This window comes from Esox lucius, chromosome 17 (assembly GCF_011004845.1).
Source record: "Esox lucius isolate fEsoLuc1 chromosome 17, fEsoLuc1.pri, whole genome shotgun sequence".
NCBI lineage: Eukaryota > Metazoa > Chordata > Actinopteri > Esociformes > Esocidae > Esox > Esox lucius.
In genome coordinates, this window is record NC_047585.1 from 44595668 (window position 1) to 44618053 (window position 22386).

General features: G+C 41.0%; 2 protein-coding genes across 3 annotated transcripts in view; one reads left to right on the forward strand and one right to left on the reverse strand.

Annotated features, from left to right (window-relative positions):
• Positions 1 to 3578: 3578 nt before the first annotated feature.
• Positions 3579 to 11928, forward strand: LOC105016654. The gene is made up of 5 exons (XM_010880635.5): positions 3579 to 3657; positions 4994 to 7596; positions 7721 to 7869; positions 10356 to 10459; positions 10962 to 11928. Exons 2-5 carry the CDS (start codon positions 5004 to 5006, stop codon positions 11086 to 11088), a joined length of 2973 nt encoding a protein of 990 aa, XP_010878937.4. The 5' UTR covers positions 3579 to 3657; positions 4994 to 5003; the 3' UTR covers positions 11089 to 11928.
• A 1187-nt stretch (positions 11929 to 13115) lies between these two features.
• The window catches only part of LOC105016653 (RNA polymerase II elongation factor ELL2), a 41353-nt gene continuing 32082 nt past the window's right edge, over positions 13116 to 22386 (reverse strand). For both annotated transcript variants that reach the window (XM_010880634.5, XM_029114322.2), the window contains 4 exons: positions 18391 to 18445; positions 17009 to 17180; positions 15826 to 15870; positions 13116 to 15620 (listed from right to left, as the gene is read on the reverse strand). In XM_010880634.5, the coding sequence (XP_010878936.4) occupies positions 15513 to 15620; positions 15826 to 15870; positions 17009 to 17180; positions 18391 to 18445 (380 nt within the window). In that variant the 3' untranslated portion in view covers positions 13116 to 15512. The remainder of the gene's footprint in view (positions 15621 to 15825; positions 15871 to 17008; positions 17181 to 18390; positions 18446 to 22386) is intronic.

A 22386-nucleotide genomic window follows, 5' to 3' on the forward strand; every position in this document is an offset into this window, starting at 1 on the left:
TCAGGACTGACTGGGAACCGCGGTTACGCACTCATTTCCTCCAATCAGAAACAAGCTAGAGTGATGACACTGCATGTGCTCAGTAAGATTCTCTCTCTGCCTGTGGAAAAGGCCTAAAGGAGCAGGCAGTATTTTTACCTCGGCAGACGTTTTCAACAAAAACCTGTATGGAAGTTACTTTTTGGATGTAGCTTTCAGTGTCTTTCTTCTGCTGTCTAAAGTTTAGATGATTGCAAATTCAAAGTTACATACATTTTATCTCTTAGTTTTTTGTTAAAAATGAACATGAACAACCTATGCTAATGCTAGCTAGCATACAGTATAAGATTTTATCATGGCTGCAAGATCGGGGGCAATTGTAACTGTGTTACTATAACTAGTGTCAAAATTCATTGTATATAATTGCTCAAAATCATAATTGTTCCCATGTTTGATTTTAGTGCGCATTCCATTTGTTAGTGTCAGTGTCCCTTTTAAGAACTGTATATGTTTATGTTTCTTATACCAAAATATGACTAGTGTATTTTAAATAGTCTGAGTTATGAAGGAAAATGTAAAGAATTTAACAATTTCACCCGGTCTCCACAAGCTCCTGCACATTTGAAGTTGAAAGTTTTTTTCTCATATGGTCTAATAGAACATGTCAGCATCAAGGTTCATTTGAATGTTCAAGCAAACCCTTATTATCATTTGAAAGTTTGCTTAAAGGTAATCAGGAACACCTGTTGCATTTGACATGCCACCTCTCTGGAACTATGTCTGCTGAATTTTGACAGTAAATAGAACACCACAAACAAAGATAGCACAGCACTCCTGTAGTATACTTATATAAACATATTTTTATTGCCAGCATCCAATCCAATAGTTCATATACAAACAAGAAAGTGGTTGTATAATTTCTGTAGCCAGGCCAAAGGCCATCATTATGGTCCTAAAGCATAAGCAAGTAACAGTAGTTTTATATAAGACTAGTATAATTTAACAAATCAGTAAAAATTAATTTACGACCCTGTTTCCCAAAAAATTGGGACGCTGTGTAAAATGCAAATATAAACAGAATCCAAGATGTGCAAATAATTTAGACATCAAATTTTGAAACTGAGAAATGTCATTGTTTTTGGAAAAATACATATTTACCACTGTGTTGCATCACCTCTTTTTTTAACAACACTCTAACCATTTGGGAACTGAGAAGACCAATTGCTGTAGTTCCGAATGTGAAATCTTTTCCCATTCTTGCTTGATATTGGATTTCAGCTGCTCAGCAGTTTGCGGTTTCCTTTTTCCTATTTTTCATTTCATAATGCGCCAAGTTTAGCAGCCAGTTTAGCAGCCAGTCTCATTTACTCTGGAGCCATGCTGTTGCAATACAGAATGTTGTTTGGCGTTGTCTTAATGAAATAAGCAAGACCTTCCCTGAAAAAGACTTCATCAGGATAGCAGCACATGCTTTCTAAAAACATGTATATATTGTTCAGCATTAATTAATTAAAGCCTTCACAGATTAAGCCTTCACAGATGTGCAAGTCACCCATGCCATGGGGGGAGGACATGGTGTCCATGATTCCCAAACATGATTTTAAATTATGATTCGTCAAACAACAGGACAGTTAAGAAAATGAGACCCCAAAACTTTCACAAGGACATCTGGCAAGTGATGACCATTCAAGGCTTCATTAGCGTTATTTTAGCAGCAGGATATTATGCTGGCAGCCCTCAGATTTTCTTTATAACAATAAAACTTATCATTTACATTTATAAGGCAATATAGTTAACAATTTAGTCTGTGAAAAGAAGAGACAAGAATAGCATTGGAATGGACATTAAACATAAAATGAGAGAATAGATTGTTAACTATATCGCCCTATATATTTCAATGATGGTGTTTATTTTGAAAAAGAAAATCTTAGCAGTTAGCTCTGCTAGCAGAAGAACGGAAATGAAGCCTCAAATGGCCATCAGTACTTCTGGTCCCTGGACTGGGCTTTTTATATCCCAGGATGTAAAAAGTCTACACACCCCTGTTAAAATGTAAAAGAATGAGACAAAGATAAATCATGTCAGAACGTTTTCCACTTTTAATGTGACCTATAATGTGAAAAACTCAATTGAAAAACAAACTGAAACGTCTAGACGTTGCAATATTTGACCACTCTTCTTTGCAGAACTGCTCAAGTTCAATTAAATTTGATGGTGACCGTTTGTGGACTGCTGTCTTCAAGTCATTCCACAGATTTTCAATGGGGTTTAAGTCCGGGCTCTGACTAGGCCATGCAAGGACATTCACCTTTTTCTCCTTCAACCACTGTGTGGTCAGTTTTGCTGTGTGCTTTGGGTCATTGTCATGTTGGAAGGTAAATCTTCCCATTTACAACTTTCTGGCGGAGAACAGCAGATTTTCCTCAAGAATTTGACAGTATTTTGCAATTCAATTTTAGTCTCATCTGACCATAACACCTTTACCTTATCTTGCACTAGGTTGTTATAAGTTGTACAGCTGAATAAAACAAACATTGTTTTTGTCCTTTTTCATTTCAGGCTGCAAAGCAACAAAATGTGATTATTTTGAAGGGGGGTGATTCTTTTCTATACCCACTGTATGGTTTGTAAATTCTTGCCCAATTTCCAATTAAATGGGAATGTTATGAAAATGTGTTTCATGTTGCATATGACATTGAACCTGAGCCATTGGAATAAAAGCCAACAAACCTACCACATGGCCACCAGAGACAATGCCATACAAAACATGGAAAGCTAAGCATGTTTTTAATGGCTTCATCCCATTGCTCTATGTGAGGTGATTTTACAAGTTTTCATGCATCAATGAGTCAGGAAATGCTTTACTTAAAACTTAAGAACAGTTAACTCTTAACAGTTTCACCTGGAATGCTCAGCACCAACAAAAAAACTTTTAAGAACCTTTGACAAAATGTGTATTACAAAAAAAGTTTGTCTCTAATGGGGAAATCCTGAATTTGCTTTCACTTAGTGGACATAATCTGAATTAAAGCAATCAGTGAATAACTGATATTTCACTTGCTGCTGTCTGCAATTGATAGTTTGAGGACAACTAATCACATATCTTAGGAGGGAAGGGAGAGTGCAACTTAAACCTTAGTGCTTACATTTTAATATTTTGTGAAAGAGGCTGTAGATTTAACAAAAACAGTGGATAAAAGAAGGAGCCAGTACATAACATTTATGAACCTCTATGAACTTACTGTCTCTGGATAAAAATGTCTATTAAATTACTTAAATGTTGTACAAGCACTATATGCCAGAATAATTTTGACATTTGCCCATGATATGTGGCCATGAAATAAAAAGGCATAACAAGATTATTTTTTCATCCATTATTTTTTTGAGGATCTTTACTCTTCGTATGCTGGACTGAGAGTTGACTATCAGTAATAAAAAAAGAAACAGTCCCGGTATGTCAATATTCTGGTAAAGTACTTGGTTAATCATTGACAAGAAATGTTCAGCAATTGCAAATATTCATTTTTTTCAACTGAAAAAAACACACCATGTCTGTCTATATAAATTCTGCACAGATATTAAATTCTACCACAGTCTGAGAGACAGATCATAACCAGAACAAGATCACCTTTCTGACAGGTCGTAACCAGGACAAGACCACAAAGAAGCTCCAAGCTGGTAAGACTGAATCAGAGCAGAATAGTGTAAGAATCTATTTTTGTAACAAAGCAAACAACAAAATAGACAGTTTAGTAGTTCAACTACATTTCCGTAAGTGATCATAATACAGTAGGTTGCTGGCTCAAATCCCGGAGCTGACAAGGTAAAAACCCATGTCATTCCGTCCCTGAGCAAGACCATTTACCCTAACTGCTTTAAGGCTGCTGTTGTAAATAAGAATGTGTTCTTAGGATATTTACCTGATAAAAATTAAAAGCAACGGCACATTCAGCCTTTTGGAGATATTCCTATTTTTGTGTGGATTTAAATAATTATTTAGGGCCAGAATAGCCTGGCACACTTTATTTTGTTAGCATGATTTGGTGGATTACAGATTTTGGATATTTTTTGGGCTGGGCTCAAGAGAAAAATGTAATGTATTTTAGTTTTTTAAAATATTTGTTTTTGTTTTTAGCAGCTACTTTCAATGAGAAAACATTTGAAAATGTTGTTTTGTGTTGCTACTTAGTTTAATTATACATGTACAAAAATGGTACATAAATAGACATACAGCTCCGGAAAAAAATTTAAGACTACTGCAACTTTTTCCTTTCCTTTCCACAAAAATTTTAAAGGAACGTTTTGAGTGATGAACAGAAGCGTTCAATTTGCAGTGGTCTCTTAATTTTAACCCTACTGAAAGTGAAAGGTGAAATGGTCTCCTAATTTTTTTCAGGAACTATATTCCAATTTGAAAACAGTGATGCAGTAACACATTTAATTTCACGATGTTGGGTAAAGGGTGTAATTTTAGTTTTTAAGAAGGAAGTTGTTAACTTTATTGTGGTAAATTTATTCACTAAAAGGCTTTGAGTAGAAGTGCTCATAGCGCTTTTTTCTTTTTAAATTTTGGTCTCGAAAATGTATTTAATTGGGCTTTGGTTTGAGATGCCTAATTCTTATATATAAATGTCTATTCATTTATTTAAAACATTTTCTGATGAAAGTTTTGACTTCAAGAGTCTTTTACAATTTGTTCCAGTCATTGAAGGCAGAAAACAGAAAATAACATCCGCCAAAGGAAATGTTGGCTTTAGATTCAATCAGTGTGAAATATCTATGAGAACACACTACTAGAATAGCAAATGTTGAAGAGTGAGCTGAAGTAGATTGGGGATTTACCTAAAATGCAATGGTTGATACCAGTGTATCCAGCATTCTTTATACAGCAACGGGCAGTTAACAAGAGTGATGAGTCTTGAAATAGGCGCTGATGAGAAAGCAAATGATAGTGTGGTACTTTACGTTATTGAGGAACCTGTTAGTAATATTCACAGAGATAATTTTTTCACAGAATTGATGTCATGGGATCTGCAAAGGCCTTCATCGCTGTGCTCTTTCTACTCCTATACTGCAGCTTCTCCAAAGCTGACATACCTGCTGAGAACATTCCAAAGGTTGAAAAAGCATTAAGTACCATAAAAGAATTCGGAGATGGCCTAGATAAACTAAATACATTTCTAGATCAGAGTCAAGACATCGCCAAGGGCTTCAGCAAGGCCTTAAAAATAATGGATGGTCTGTCGAAGGTTGCATCAAGTTTCGGTTTTGTTGGTGCACTGCTTAGTTTTATTTTTGCCTTAATTCCACTAGAAGATCCAAACATGGCATTCATGAAAGAACAGTTTTCAGAGGTGAACAGAAAACTAGACTCAATCGCACTGAAATTTGAAGACCTTAAAGACCAGATAAATTGGGTGACCTACACGACCTCATATGGCAAAGATGAGAGTGTCATTAAGAACACCTGGATCGAGTTGACAAAGCTTTTGGAAAACGCTCCTTCAGCCGATACAGAAAAAAAGGGCAGTTACGCTGAAGCATTCACCAGATACTATGACAATGCTGGAACACGTAACAGTGTCACTAACTTCTATCAGTACCTCACAGAGAAAAACAATGAGAGCTTAAATAAGAATCTCCTAAAACTAGTCATTGAGAAGTCAAAAGGCGACATCAAGATTGTGATGAGATATTCTGCCTATTTTTTGAGTCTCATGGTTAAAGGCTTGCAGTTGAATGTGTATAATGATATCTTGAGAGGCTTTGATGGGGCTGCTGTTGCTGAAGAAAGTGTTGAAAAGTTGTCCACAATGCTTACTGAGATGAAGGATGCTGTGATTCAGTGTGCCGAAGACTTTGCTACGTGGGCTAAAAAAGATGCAGTGGAAATTGGGACAGAGAAATTCTCAGACAACTACGAGCTAGCCAATAAAATCAAGAACAAACTGGACCTGAAGTATAACTGGTATGATTGGACAGTTATAGTGCATGACACAGATTCTAATGAGTGGAACAGTGGAAACTCTGTGGATCTTACTGTCCAAGACAAAACCGTTCACCTCATTCATCGAGAGAAAGGCTTTAAAGTAGATAGGGCCACTCAAGATAAGATATCAAATGCTATGAATCATCAGTTCTTAGATTCATGTTGGCAAATCCAAAATGATGGTGTAGAAAAGGTCTTCAATGAAGATTTAATCAAATATATTGACTTCATCCACATTCATTACGAGAAAGGTTTTGCTCAAACATCTACTATAGGCATTGTGGAGAAACAGTGTATGTCACTTGAGATAATTGCTGTCTTTATGAAAGTTAAGGCCAGTGTCGAACAGGACCCTTGCACAGCAACAAAATGCCTCAATGGTGGAAAGTGCAAACGACTCAAAGACACAACACAGGGATTCTGTCAATGCCCCAGAATGTTTCATGGTCCAACCTGTGAGGAAAGCGTAAGAGATCTGATTGACTTTGCAGCTATAGAAGCCCAACTTGATAGCATTGTATTTATGCCTGTACCGGATTTGACCAGCATCTATTACAGTATCAAAGACCTTCAAGACTACACAAGGGCACAATTTGAAAATATTCATAATGAAATTGATTGGACAAAAGTATTTATCAAGTACAATGATGTGATACAGAAATTCCGCTATGTAAAAAAGTTGCATTTAGAACTACAAGCTGAAAATATATCCACAAACCACTACTTATCGGAAGTTGGAATAACATTTAAGAAGGGGAAAGAATTACATTTCATGCTGAATAAATTCAACGAAATGATGCAAGGTAAAGGATTTGGTGATAGCAGTAACATACTGGATATGATTCGGAAATCACTTCTGTTGCAGAAACCAGGCAACCCAATTGAGTGTTCTATAGCATATAGTGAGTGGTTAGATTATTCTGTGCGCTACATGTTTGCCCTTGAAAAGGAAGCCATCTCAGCCTGGTTGAAGTATCTGGTGATGAATGGTGAAAGACAGAGCATAGCCGGCATCAGTAAAACATTTAAAAACTATGTTTCTCAACAGTGGATGTTGTTTAACAACAATGGTTGTGGCCCACTCCAGGCTGAGAAACTGTCTAATAGTAACTGTGTGAAGCCATACCACAGCACTGACCAACAGCAGGTACAACTCAAGTGTACAGATGGTTTCCAGCCTTACCCAAAGCATGTCACATGCTCTAAAGGAAAGTGGAGTAATCTCCCTGTGTGTCTAACTACACTGGCTATTGGGCAAGGGACCATAGAATGCAAGAATAATGATGGAGGAACAAACTGCACAGCGTCCTGTTCTAAAGGATGGGCCTTTACAAACGGTGCCACCAGTGTGACTTTGACTTGTAAAAAACAGCCATGTGCGTCGTTCACTTTACCCAGCAGTTGTGACAGATGCACAAGTCACACTGCTTGTAGAAGTGACCAAGTGTGTAGTGGGGGTGAGTGCAAGGATGGATGCAGTTTCCAGTCCTGTGGAGTCAACACAAAATGCGCCACCACTAATCACATCTCCAAATGTACGTGTGTGGGTCCTTGGATTGGGGATCCAAACGGCAAAGGCTGCAATAGACAGAACCTGCGTTGGATGAGCACATCAAGCATACCCCAAAGTAAGTAAACAAATGCTATTCTTTAGGAGTTAACAAATAAGTAAAATGACAGTGAAAAAACGATAGGAATAATAAACCTAGTCATGAACAAATGATAAAACATAACTAAGTTCTCTTATTACAGATGCGGTCAAGTCTCCACAAGGATATGTTGTGTGTAGGACTAGAGGGCCAGATGACCAATTCCAAGGAGGATGGGTGTACAAACATTGGGGAAAACTACACTGTAATTATGACTGGGCCTGGAGAGAGTATAGAAATCCATCTTTTGAGGTAACACAATGAAACAAAGCCATATGTGTTATTGTCATGCAGAAATAACAAAGTTGCCCTGGTATATGCCTGGGTGGCAATGCTAAAGCACATCTGCCAATCAAATTAAAATGTAAAATATTACACTAAGCCTCTTTACTACTTAGCAGGGGGGCAATAGTTAATGTAGTGATTATAGCATCTGTCTATTAATTAAAACATTGAGTTGAATCCAGAGTTTGCTTCAACATGGGCAGACTTGCTTAAACAGCAGCTTATGATGCAGGGGACATCATAAGCTGCAGCTTATGAATGCACCTGGAATCCCAAATATCATTTGAGGCTGCTGAAGGAATGCTTGCTCATAATAATAGTTGTATTGGAGTATAAAATAGTAATCTTGCCCAAGTGAGAAGCATCCCCACAACATGACGCTGCCAACACCATACTTCGTCATTTTACAGAACTTCAACTATGGCGTCAACATCCCACCATATGACTGAATAAAACAATGTAAAAATCATAAACATGAAAAATAAAGTTGTAGACATAAAAATAATACTTTCAAACAAAAGTGAAATATTGGTTGTTGAGATCAAAATCAAACCTATTAAAAGACAAAGTTTGAGAATTGCAAACAAAAATATTTATATAAAAAAAAGAACAAAACTGGTAAACTACAGCAAAATGTTTATTTACATGCATGAACACATGATTATACAACATGATTATAATGCAAAATAGTTTTCAGTAGTTTTCAAATAGTTTTCAGGTTACACCCAACACTATTTATTCCATGTCACCTACTCCCAACACTATGTACTCCATGTCACCTACTCTCTTGCCGGTAGTTACTAGCTTTGGTTAGGATACTTTAATCTTGCACCACCCCATTTCCTGTCCAGAGGCCTGACACTGCCCCTTTTCCTGTCCAGAGGCCTGACTCTGCCCCTCGTCCTGTCCAGAGACCTGACACCGCCCCATTTCCTGTCCTGAGTACTGACACTGCCCCATTTCCTGTCCAGAGACCTGACACCGCCCCATTTCCTGTCCAGAGGCCTGACACCGCCCCATTTCCTGTCCAGAGGCCTGACACTGCTCCACGTCCTGTCCAGAGACCTGACAGAGCCCCATTTCCTGCCCAGAGGCCTGACACCGCCCCATTTCCTGCCCAGAGGCCTGACACCGCCCCATTTCCTGCCCAGAGGCCTGACACCGCCCCATTTCCTGCCCAGAGGCCTGACACCACCCCATTTCCTGCCCAGAGGCCTGACACCGCCCCATTTACTATCCAGAGGGCTGACACCGCCCCATTTACTATCCAGAGGCCTGACACCGCCCCATTTCCTGTCCAGAGGCCTGACATTGTCCAGAGGCCAGACATTGTCCAGAGGCCTGGTTGCAATATCATCCGAAACAGATGCCCAAGCCACCTCAGCTGACCCCTCTCGATGTGGAGGAGCAGCAGCTCTACTCCGAGCTCCTCCCGGGTGACCGAGCTTCTCACCCTATCTCTAAGGGATTGCCCAGCCACCCTGCGGAGAATGCTCATTTCGGCCGCCTGTATCCGGGATCTTGTCCTTTCGGTCATGACCCAAAGCTCATGACCATAGGTGAGAGTAGGAATGTAGATTGACCGGTAAATCGAGAGCTTCGCCTTGCGGCTCAGCTCTTTCTTCACCACGACAGACCGATACATCGACCGCATTACTGCAGAATCTGCACCGATCCGTCTGTCAATCTCCCGTTCCATCCTTCCCTCACTCGTGCATTGCAAACTGTATAATTAATTATGAAGACAGTATAGCCAATTTTATGGTGTTTAAGCGAATGCAAAGAGTAATTAATGGAAACATTTTAGTACCAGTTAAAAAGTGTTAAACAAATAAATATTGATACATTAGATTCTTTATAGTTGTAACGAATGCGGTGTTGCAGGAGCAAGGAACCAGGTGCAGGCAGAGGTAGTCGGTGATGTTATTTTTAATGAAGGAAACAAACAAACACCGAGCACAAAAAATACAATGAAAGAAAATGGCTGACTAAAGCAGCGAAACGAGTGCACATAAAGCTCTAACGAAACTTACGTATAACAGCAACACACAACGGCAAACACTGACAACAACAATGACCCGCAGAGGGGAAACATTTAAACACTTACAAATTAGCAAACAGGGACCTGGTGTGAATGATAATTGAAGACATGTGACAAAACAAGTCCGGGATGCATTCATGTGATGATGGAAACTGAGAATGTACGGAACGATGGCGCTGCTGCTCACCGTACCATGACAATAGTGGCCACCCTTTGCACACTCTTGGTATTTCAGATTATTAAAGAGCCAGTTGTGAGTTATTTAAATGGTGCAAGGGTGCCAATAATTCTGCCCGCAACTGTGTTTGTTCAACATTTCCTTGAAAAAACAAGGAATTTACGTGTGGTCTTTCCTTGGAAATATTTTAGTATTTTTACGTATATTGCTCTCCATGCCTCTGTGTCTCTACAGATTCTTGTCGACCCCTGTAATGGTAAAGGAGTGGAATGGATATACAAAGGCAATCCTAGTAACAAAGATGCAGTGATGGTCAGGGACTCAATGTCTGTTTGCAGGTAAGAACGTATTTCCATTGTTAGACCATGTCACAGATACATAAGATTAGGAAAATGGGTTTTCAGTGGTGTTTATCATGGCATGTTATGTTATATCAGACAGGAAACTGGTGGAAGAGGAAAGTTTTTGCTTAAAGAGCAGCGGGTCAGTTTCTTGTGTATCAATGAATCGATCCGATTTATATTATAAAGCCCTTTTTACATCAGCAGTTGTCACAAGTACTTTTACAGAGTCCATCAATGAACAGAAGCTTGTCAACAATATTGAAATGCTTGCATTACAATGCTTTATAAATGGAAGGGCTTCAATTTAATTGTTTTTATATTGTTTTTCTATTTTGAACTGTGACTGTTGCAAACCTTGTACATGTGTACTGGAGGCAACAGCTTAGACCTCTAGATCACACTGGGCCAAGTGGTTGGTTTTATCCAACTTGAGTGTCCTATTGTCACAGAACATTACATTTGACAAAATAACCTTTTTCCACTTTCTTTCTTGTAGGACTAACGAAGGTGTCACCGGGAAACTGTTTAACACGAGGTCTGGCTTGTATTGCCACAGAGGATACAGAGATTATGGGGACAGATTCCGTGAATACTACCTTCTTCAACAAAAGTCCTGTGTTTAAGAAACCTGAGATGAATCCTCAACCGTCAATGTCTTAATAAATGGTGACAATTTATTTTCTCTGTGACATTTTTCTGTATTTTTAAATTTTGCTCATAATGTAAACAGCAAATGATAGAATCCTGATCTCTTTATAAATGCAGTGGAAGGCATCCCCTGAAACATGATAGAATCCTGATCTCATTATAAATGCAGTGGAAGGCGTCCCCTGAAACATGATAGAATCCTGATCTCATTATAAGGGCAGTGGAAGGCATCCCCTGAAACATGATAGAATCCTGATCTCATTATAAATGCAGTGGAAGGCATCCCCTGAAACATGATAGAATCCTGATCTCATTATAAGGGCAGTGGAAGGCATCCCCTGAAACATGATAGAATCCTGATCTCATTATAAATGCAGTGGAAGGCATCCCCTGAAACATGATAGAATCCTGATCTCAATTTAAATGCAGTGGAAGGCATCCCCTGAAACATGATAGAATCCTGATCTCATTATAAATGCAGTGGAAGGCGTCCCCTGAAACATGATAGAATCCTGATCTCATTATAAATGCAGTGGAAGGCGTCCCCTGAAACATGATAGAATCCTGATCTCATTATAAATGCAGTGGAAGGCATCCCCTGAAACATGATAGACATTTCTTATAGGTAGTAGGATGTCACAAAATATACCACATACAAAGATAATTTCATGGGTATTGAAAGAATGATCAGTGACTGTAAAAACTGGAATGCTTGCTCACTTGCATAATATTGATTACATGTACGCTATCGCATGTATTTACAACCTGCTACTTTTGTCTTCACTATGTATTCAATAAAAACCATGTAAGCATTACGTTTGTTAATGTTTCTTTGTGTCTTGATAGTTTTTTTCTTTTTTGAGATTAGAGACCTCTTCCTTTCTGAACTCACATGTAAACCCAGTTTTTAAAGTCTCCTTCTGGCAGTTGACACATGCATTTCTACATTGATTGTGGCAGGAGATGTTTGTAAATTCCTTAATGTTTTCCAGGGGTTCTTAGAAAATTCTATAATCTTTTGGTCAGCTACTGGGTTGACATTTTTCTTGGACGACCTGTCCTATGTAGATTGCCAGTGGTCTGGAATTTTGTCTACTTGTAGATGATCTGTTGGACAGTGAAATAATGTACTTCGAATAGCTTGGATATGGATGTTAGCCATCCCAGGCTTCTGTATTAATAATATTTCTTCTGAGGTCCCCATATAGGTCTTTTGATCTTGTCATGATGAGTTACCACACAACCATATGGTCTGAAATTAATGGTGATTAAAAACAATAGATTATGTTGACTTTATTTCATGTGATTAACTATACAGGCTAAAAAAATATGAATATCAAGAAGTTGGAGATCTTAGTAATGGCGTCCAAATTAGTTTTGGACATCCTGGTTGAGACAGGGAATATTAGCTGAACATGTTCCACTCGGAACATGTTCACCTACTCACTGGGCAGTCAGTAGACCAAAAAGCATTATAGCAGAAGGGGTGGGGTATATGGCCAATATATGACAGCTATAAGCTCTCCTTGTGCACCAAGCATTGCAGTGTAAGCTGTGGTATATTGGCAATATGCCTTAAACCTCCAAGTTGCCTTATTGCAATTATAAACCAGCATTCTTATATACCACAGCTATTGCCCAATCAGCATTCAGGATTTGAACACCATGGTTTGTAATGGCCAATATACACAACACCTAAGGACTGTGTCCAGGCATTCTGCGTTGTATTGTGACAGCTACTAAACGGAGTAAGGTGTGCTCACCATTACTGAATTGTCTTTGTCCCACCAAACTATAATTATTTTAATGCACCAACTATATTGTCCCCCTGTTAAATTAATCAAATGTTTAAAAACTGAGGATGTCAATTCTAGAATGTGGGACTTTCCAGTTACATTTTAGCCATCTCTATTGACCCAACCCATCACTCTCCATGGCAACAGAAAAACCAGAAAATGCACTCAGGAACATAACTCGCACTCAGCAAAGAAAAACACTCTTATAAATATAAACATTGTTTTTTATTGTTTCACATTTGAACATCAGTTGCCAAAAAGGACACATTTGTAAAATGTAATTTCAAAACATTGATGTTGATGCAAATGTAATTTTCAAAACAAATGAACCCAAACAAGCTGTTGTTAAAATGACCTCAGTCCGTGAATGATAATTCTCACCCCTTGTCCAACATCACAGTTTTAAATGTATGCATTGAAAACTGTAAGTCATTCTGGATAAGTGTCCGCTAAATGAGACTTATATTTGTAAAAATCTCTGATCCCTTGCCATAAAACCAGGTTCACCTCAGAGCCATAAGATACATTATAAAATAATAATAGTGAATGTTATCTAAATCAAACTCATGGCAGTACCAGGAGTGTGAATGGCATGAATATGGTGCCAGGGGGCAGCTCCATCAAGTGTTTCACCATCCTTTGAACAAAACACACTTTCGTGACAATTTGGTAAACACATGAAATGTGCTCAATAATCTTGTCCTGTTTTGAGATGCTGCAGAAAGATCCACTAGCCAAATGGAGCAGGAAAATGTGTCAGCAGACTGCAATAAAATGTAGTGTCGGCGGTTTGTTAGATTGTGGTTTTTAAGGCTTCTACAACATTGAGTGAGGCCACACATTCAGTCAGTGCAAAATGACCAACAGTGTCTCAGGAAGAATACCTACAAATTAATTTGAATGTGGAATTCGCAATGAAAGTCAAGATGGATATAAAAAAAAAGTTAGTAGAGGCAACAGTGAAACTACAAATCTCATTGTTCAATGCGTTTTGTGTTCAGATTAATTTGTGCGTTTTTTGTGTAAGATTAGGTTGAAATGGCAGGTCAATTAGTTTCACTGCAGCCCTTCCTAAAACAATGATTTATATAAATCCTTTTCCAAATATACAAAAGTTAGAGCAGTGTAAAGTGATCTGTGGCAAAGTGAGTCCTAACTAAAGCAGACAAGACAGCATTGTTTTCTGAGAGATATTTTCTCTCTTTCATAACATTGCCCCTGTATTACCGAAACATTCACAAACACTTCAGTGACATTTCACTAAAATCCCCGGGGGCCATGACAGGCGGGGCAAGCTGAGGACAGAGAGCAAGGTACCCCTGGAGAATCGACACACACTGAGGAGGAGCTCAGCACCTTCAAGAAAATACAACAGTCATTCACAGAATGGAAACACAGGAGGATCAAAAAGACTTAGTGTACCTGGACTACAGCCGACAGGAGTGACAAGCCCAAGGGTTTGTGTGTATGATCAACTAATGTGGACAGGTACGGTCACCAGAGGATCATTCACTCATGTCTGGCTTGTACAATACGATTCAAGTGAGCTACATTTGGTCCATAAAATACTATTAGTTCAGAAGGGGGATCTTTTTTCATTGGTCATTTATTTGTCAATGAATTGCAATAGGGTTGGAATGTCATTGTCCAATAGGGGCAGCGGGGTTGGAACTTCATCATCCAAATGGGGCAGTGGGGTTGGACCTCTGAAATCTCAGTTGGAGATTTATAAGAGCTTTAATGGGAGGATCTGGGTGCCTGTAGTCACAGTGCCATGGGAGGATCTGAGTGTCCGTGATCACAGTGCTATGGGAGGATCTAAGTGTCTGTGGTCACAGTGCCATGGGAGGATCTGAGTGTCTGTGGTAACAGTCCTATGGAAGGATCTGATTGTCTGTGGTCACAGTGCTATGGGAGGATCTAAGTGTCTGTGGTCACAGTGCCATGGGAGGATCTGAGTGTCTGTGGTCAAAGTGCTATGGGAGGATCTGAGTGTCTGTGGTCAACGCTACAGGGCTATGAAGTGAAAATGCCTTTGTCATGACTATTCATCATGTTGCTCAAGGAGCCCGTCAGCAGAATATCTGGTCCACCGACGTCTGGGCTATGACAGGTCAGGGATATGAGATGAGAGGTCAGGGCTATGACAGGTCAGGGATATGAGATGAGAGGTCAGGGCTATGACAGGTCAGGGATATGAGATGAGAGGTCAGGGCTATGAGATGAGAGGTCAGGGCTATGAGAGGTCAGGGCTATGAGAGGTCAGGGCTATGAGATGAGAGGTCAGAGCTATGAGATGAGAGGTCAGGGCTAAGACAGGTCAGAGCTATGAGTGGTCAGGGCTATGAGAGGTCAGGGCTATGAGAGGTCAGGGCTATGAGAGGTCAGGGCTATGAGAGATCAGGGCTATGAGAGGTCAGGGCTAAGACAGGTCATTGGTCAGGGCAATGAGAGGTCAGGGCTATGAGAGGTCAGGGCTATGAGAGGTCAGGGCTATGAGAGGTCAGGGCTATGAGATGAGAGGTCAGGGCTATGAGAGGTCAGGGCTATGAGATGAGAGGTCAGGGCTATGAGAGGTCAGGGCTATGAGATGAGACGTCAGGCTACAGTGTATGGTTGTCATCGTAGTCCTGTATGAGTTGTTTGATGTGTGCCAGTTTGTGATGGAGATATTGACAGCGCTTCTTCTCATCTCGATATCCAGGGAACTTCTACCGAGACAAAGCCAGACAGGTCATCATGAGACATGTTATGAACATCTCAAAGTGGCAGCTTTGTATTGAAGATGCAGTGAAAGGCAACCAGAGGAGCACTTGAGGCTTCCCACACCTTTATTGGTGCATTGTACTGTAGGTTATAACACCGTTCTGTATTGGATTTAGAACATGGCTACACCAGGACCATCATGCATCTTACCTTTCTATACCTCTTGTACTTCTCCAGAATCTGCTCTTGCATAACCTAGATGACCGAAGACATACATATCAAAGATATGCCACGTTTACTATAGTAACAGCAGCAGGTATACAGTGGATATAAAAAGTCCACACACCCCTGTTAAAATGCCAGGTTCTTGTGATGTAAAATAATGAGATAAAGATAAATCATGTCAGAACTTTTTTCACCTTCAATGTGACATTAAATGTGAACAATTAAATTGAAAAACAAACTGAAATCTTTGAGGGGGAAAAATAAAAAATAAAAACAACCTGGTTGCATAAGAGTGCAAGGGGTGTGTAGACTTTTTATATCCACTATATGTAAATGAATGGCACAATTAAGAGCCATATAGTGACAGTGTGTGTGGGTGTGTGTGTGTGGGTGTGTGTGTGGGTGTGTGTGTGTGCGTCTAGGGTAAAAGAAGTAACGGATAAAAAACTTTAAATAATCTGTTACGTTACAATCAGAAATATTTTCAGCACATAACATGTCCATTAAACAAAAGAAACCCAGATTATTACTTTTTGTAATTACTTTTCAAGAAAGGATAGAGGCACAGAATAATTAGGATAACTTGCTTGTTTTCTAATTTAGTTTGATTTGGTTTCAATTATTAGACACCTGTAACTTTTCTCTGTATTTAATGGGGAAAGAACTCTACCCAGTGACAGACAGCCTTGAGTCACGACTCCCTCTACATACAGGCAGCCCATAATGATTCAGCTTGCTCACGACTCTGATTAACTAACATCACTAGCGGATTGTGGCTGCTGACAGGTTTGACGCATAGGGATGTGTTCATGTGTGTCCGTGTTCACCTTGGCGTGCCAACACGTGTGTGCAGGGTTTAGCATGCCAAGGTGAACATCTGCACTCCTGGGGGTCGCAGGTCTTAACCTTTGAGAACCATGAGTGTTGCAACAGACACAAGAAGACTGAAGAGGCTTCAGCAGCTAAAATTAGCAGCTAACATTAGTTATAGAAATCTGACAGCCCAAAGTCGAAGTTAAATGAGTTAAAAATATACCTAACAAATGTATTAAAATGCAACATCAATTTACGACTAGCTATGTAAAATGTAACACTGACTGATCAGAAATGTGGACAGGTAACTAGCAACCTGACCAGGTCGATTTGCCCGGCCCAATGGGGAAGCTACCTTGTGCTCCGGTGAGCCTGGGGGCAGTGTCTCCATCTTGGATCCCAGTTGTATGAACATGTGTGTGATGGAGGCAATCCTGCCGTGGAGGTCTCTGTACTCATCGTACTCTGAACAGAACTCCTCCTGGTACCTCTGGCGCTGCTCTGGGCTGCAAATGCTGCCGTACATCCTACAGGGACAAGGACATCATCTCATCAGGCTTCCTTCAAGTGCCTCACGGCACACTTGGTCCTAAACCACAAAGTGAAGAAGACTTTTAACAATTCTGCGTTCACTTTCCACTGTTCACTTCTGGGATGCGGTGAGCGTGTGTATGTTAACCAATATAGCCGTCAGTTCACTTCTGGGATGCGGTGAGCGTGTGTATGTTAACCAATATAGCCGTCAGTTCACTTCTGGGATGCGGTGAGCGTGTGTATGTTAACCAATATAGCCGTCAGTTCACTTCTGGGATGCGGTGAGCGTGTGTATGTTAACCAATATAGCCGTCAGTTCACTTCTGGGATGCGGTGAGCGTGTGTATGTTAACCAATATAGCCGTCAGTTCACTTCTGGGATGCGGTGAGCGTGTGTATGTTAACCAATATAGCCGTCAGTTCACTTCTGGGATGCGGTGAGCGTGTGTATGTTAACCAATATAGCCGTCAGTTCACTTCTGGGATGCGGTGAGCGTGTGTATGTTAACCAATATAGCCGTCAGTTCACTTCTGGGATGCGGTGAGCGTGTGTATGTTAACCAATATAGCCGTCAGTTCACTTCTGGGATGCGGTGAGCGTGTGTATGTTAACCAATATAGCCGTCAGTTCACTTCTGGGATGCGGTGAGCGTGTGTATGTTAACCAATATAGCCGTCAGTTCACTTCTGGGATGCGGTGAGCGTGTGTATGTTAACCAATATAGCCGTCAGTTCACTTCTGGGATGCGGTGAGCGTGTGTATGTTAACCAATATAGCCGTCAGTTCACTTCTGGGATGCGGTGAGCGTGTGTATGTTAACCAATATAGCCGTCAGTTCACTTCTGGGATGCGGTGAGCGTGTGTATGTTAACCAATATAGCCGTCAGTTCACTTCTGGGATGCGGTGAGCGTGTGTATGTTAACCAATATAGCCGTCAGTTCACTTCTGGGATGCGGTGAGCGTGTGTATGTTAACCAATATAGCCGTCAGTTCAATATGATACAGCTCTTTTTTCCCCTCAGTGCTTCGCTGTCCTACAGAACGACTCGTACGTATCAGTGGCAAACAGTTCTGATCATGTGTTATCCCGTGATTCCCAGTATGTCCACAAGGTGGGGGTGTGGTCTCACTGGGTTTTTATACACCTTAAGCTTGGCTTTCCCAAGCGGACACTTGATGCCACATCCTCTGTCGTACTCACAGTAAATAATCAGGCTTCTCCTCCACGCAGGGAACCACATCTGCCATATGCGTCTCTGCGAAGAAATACATTGAGGCCCGGTCAATGGCAGCTGGACTGATTATTCAGACTCAACAACCTTTTGTCATCAGCTACATATTCAACAGGTATCCTAGCAGAGTGATTACAACTGTGCCACATTAGGATTCAGTTAATTCACACTGAGCACTTTCATTTGTATTGCTTCATTGGAAGCAAACAGAACATATCATGCAGGGAAGTATATTTATTTCATCCAATGACTGAAATCTGAAACGTTTTGTTTGTCAAAATGAAGACGCCCCAGGCTAAGTGTATGACAGTGTCAGGAGACACTGATCAGGGCAACAACTCACAACACCTGAATCTGTTATTGAGTCCAGATCCACAAGGTACACTGAGACCCCAGAGAAAAGGCTCATGGAAGTATAGAGAGAAGCATCTCATCACACCTCATACACCCAGGATCACACCTCATACACACAGGATCACACCTCATACACCCAGGATCACACCTCATACACCCAGGATCACACCTCATACACCCAGGATCACACCTCATACACACAGGATCACACCTCTTACACCCAGGATCACACCTCATACACACAGGATCACACCTCATACACACAGGATCACACCTCTTACACACAGGATCACACCTCATACAACCAGGATCACACCTCATACACACAGGATCACACCTCATACACACAGGATCACACCTCATACACACAGGATCACACCTCATACACCCAGGATCACACCTCATACACCCAGGATCACACCTCATACACCCAGGATCACACCTCTTACACCCAGGATCACACCTCATACACACAGGATCACACCTCATACACCCAGGATCACACCTCATACACCCAGGATCACACCTCATACACCCAGGATCACACCTCAAACACCCAGGATCACACCTCATACACCCAGGATCACACCTCTTACACCCAGGATCACACCTCATACACCCAGGATCACACCTCATACACCCAGGATCACACCTCATACACCCAGGATCACACCTCATACACCCAGGATCACACCTCATACACACAGGATCACACCTCATACACACAGGATCACACCTCATACACACAGGATCACACCTCATACACCCAGGATCACACCTCATACACCCAGGATCACACCTCATACACCCAGGATCACACCTCTTACACCCAGGATCACACCTCATACACCCAGGATCACACCTCATACACACAGGATCACACCTCATACACCCAGGATCACACCTCATACACACAGGATCACACCTCTTACACCCAGGATCACACCTCATACACACAGGATCACACCTCATACACCCAGGATCACACCTCATACACACAGGATCACACCTCATACACACAGGATCACACCTCATACACACAGGATCACAACTCATACACACAGGATCACACCTCATACACACAGGATCACATCTCATTCACACATACTCCAATACCAATCACACTGACTGATAACGAAGAGAATCAGTTTGAATATGACTTCTGTTCAGACGTACTTTGGGCTTTCAACAGACTAGACTTTCCAAACACTGTTAATCTGTATGGACAACAGTGATCTGTTATCTACCATAAGACACCTTATGTAACATATACTGTATTAAAAAAAAACTTTAAACCCATGCAAACATAAAAAAATCCTACCTTACCCAATCATGAAAACCAAATACATTCATCAGTACACCCAGGATCACACCTCATACACACAGGATCACACCTCATACACACAGGATCACACCTCATACACCCAGGATCACACCTCATACACCCAGGATCACACCTCATACACACAGGATCACACCTCATACACCCAGGATCACACCTCATACACACAGGATCACACCTCTTACACCCAGGATCACACCTCTTACACACAGGATCACACCTCATACACCCAGGATCACACCTCATACACCCAGGATCACACCTCATACACCCAGGATCACACCTCTTACACCCAGGATCACACCTCATACACCCAGGATCACACCTCATACACCCAGGATCACACCTCATACACCCAGGATCACACCTCATACACACAGGATCACACCTCATACACCCAGGATCACACCTCATACACCCAGGATCACACCTCATACACCCAGGATCACACCTCATACACACAGGATCACACCTCATACACACAGGATCACACCTCATACACCCAGGATCACACCTCATACACACAGGATCACACCTCTTACACCCAGGATCACACCTCATACACCCAGGATCACACCTCATACACCCAGGATCACACCTCATACACCCAGGATCACACCTCATACACACAGGATCACACCTCATACACACAGGATCACACCTCATACACACAGGATCACACCTCTTACACACAGGATCACACCTCATACACCCAGGATCACACCTCATACACACAGGATCACACCTCATACACACAGGATCACACCTCATACACCCAGGATCACACCTCATACACCCAGGATCACACCTCATACACACAGGATCACACCTCTTACACCCAGGATCACACCTCATACACACAGGATCACACCTCATACACCCAGGATCACACCTCATACACCCAGGATCACACCTCATACACACAGGATCACACCTCTTACACACAGGATCACACCTCATACAACCAGGATCACACCTCATACACACAGGATCACACCTCATACACACAGGATCACACCTCATACACACAGGATCACACCTCATACACCCAGGATCACACCTCATACACCCAGGATCACACCTCATACACCCAGGATCACACCTCTTACACCCAGGATCACACCTCATACACCCAGGATCACACCTCATACACCCAGGATCACACCTCATACACCCAGGATCACACCTCATACACACAGGATCACATCTCATTCACACATACTCCAATACCAATCACACTGACTGATAACGAAGAGAATCAGTTTGAATATGACTTCTGTTCAGACGTACTTTGGGCTTTCAACAGACTAGACTTTCCAAACACTGTTAATCTGTATGGACAACAGTGATCTGTTATCTACCATAAGACACCTTATGTAACATATACTGTATTAAAAAAAAACTTTAAACCCATGCAAACATAAAAAAATCCTACCTTACCCAATCATGAAAACCAAATACATTCATCAGTAAAAAGGACCCAAACGCATGTCTGAAAAGCCCTAGAGGAACCAATCTGGAGGGTGTTTTGCATATTGTTCCACATTGAAGGGGCAGAAAACTACCCCAAACAAGAAAAGGAACCAGGCAAGCCTAGTTCAGCCTGCCTGCAAATGAAAGTAATGAATGTTGTTGTCCTCACTGGATTTGAAGCAGGGTCACCAACATGAGAGGCTGTCTTTAGCCACTACACCACGGAACTGCACACTTATCTAGTGTCAGTATAGCGACTCGACATTAGATCATTTGTAATCATCATGTAATGCTTTAACATCATGCAAAGTTTGAATATTCCATTTAGCATTGTGTTTAACTGACTAACTTTTCTTATTAAGTTTACCTCCACCACAAATAGCATCTATGAACTGTATGACCTTTGCTAATGGCCGTTTTAAAAGTTTATTAGCCATTCGTGAATTACATTTATACAATAACTATCAATATAGGTGACGATGACTGACTTTTTCATCAAGTGAAATGACGAGAGAGTCGTGTAGCCAGCGAAGTTTTTGTTTATCCTGTACAAATCGTAAGGCATAATTTGTTTTGACAGTGACCGAACACAGGACCAGTTGTTCTGTATTTCATTTCTCTAACCACTACGCCATTTAACAAGGCATAGTCAGTCACTCATTCACTCAGTAAGAGACATTCGCTCTTCTAGGCATGCTACGCTTTTTTGTTTTCTATTTAATGAAAGGCTTGATTTGTTCCTGTACAGCAAGCATATTTTTATTTTTATTTATTTCCATCATTTTGTCATATCCAA

Excerpts from the sequence above, each read along its gene's own strand:
- LOC105016654 (XM_010880635.5), top strand. The coding sequence starts at position 5,004 with ATGGGATCTGCAAAGGCCTTCATCGCTGTGCTCTTTCTACTCCTATAC. Across the intron at positions 7,597-7,720 it reads CACATCAAGCATACCCCAAA|ATGCGGTCAAGTCTCCACAA; the intron begins GTAAGTAAACAA and ends CTCTTATTACAG. Across the intron at positions 7,870-10,355 it reads ATAGAAATCCATCTTTTGAG|ATTCTTGTCGACCCCTGTAA; the intron begins GTAACACAATGA and ends GTGTCTCTACAG.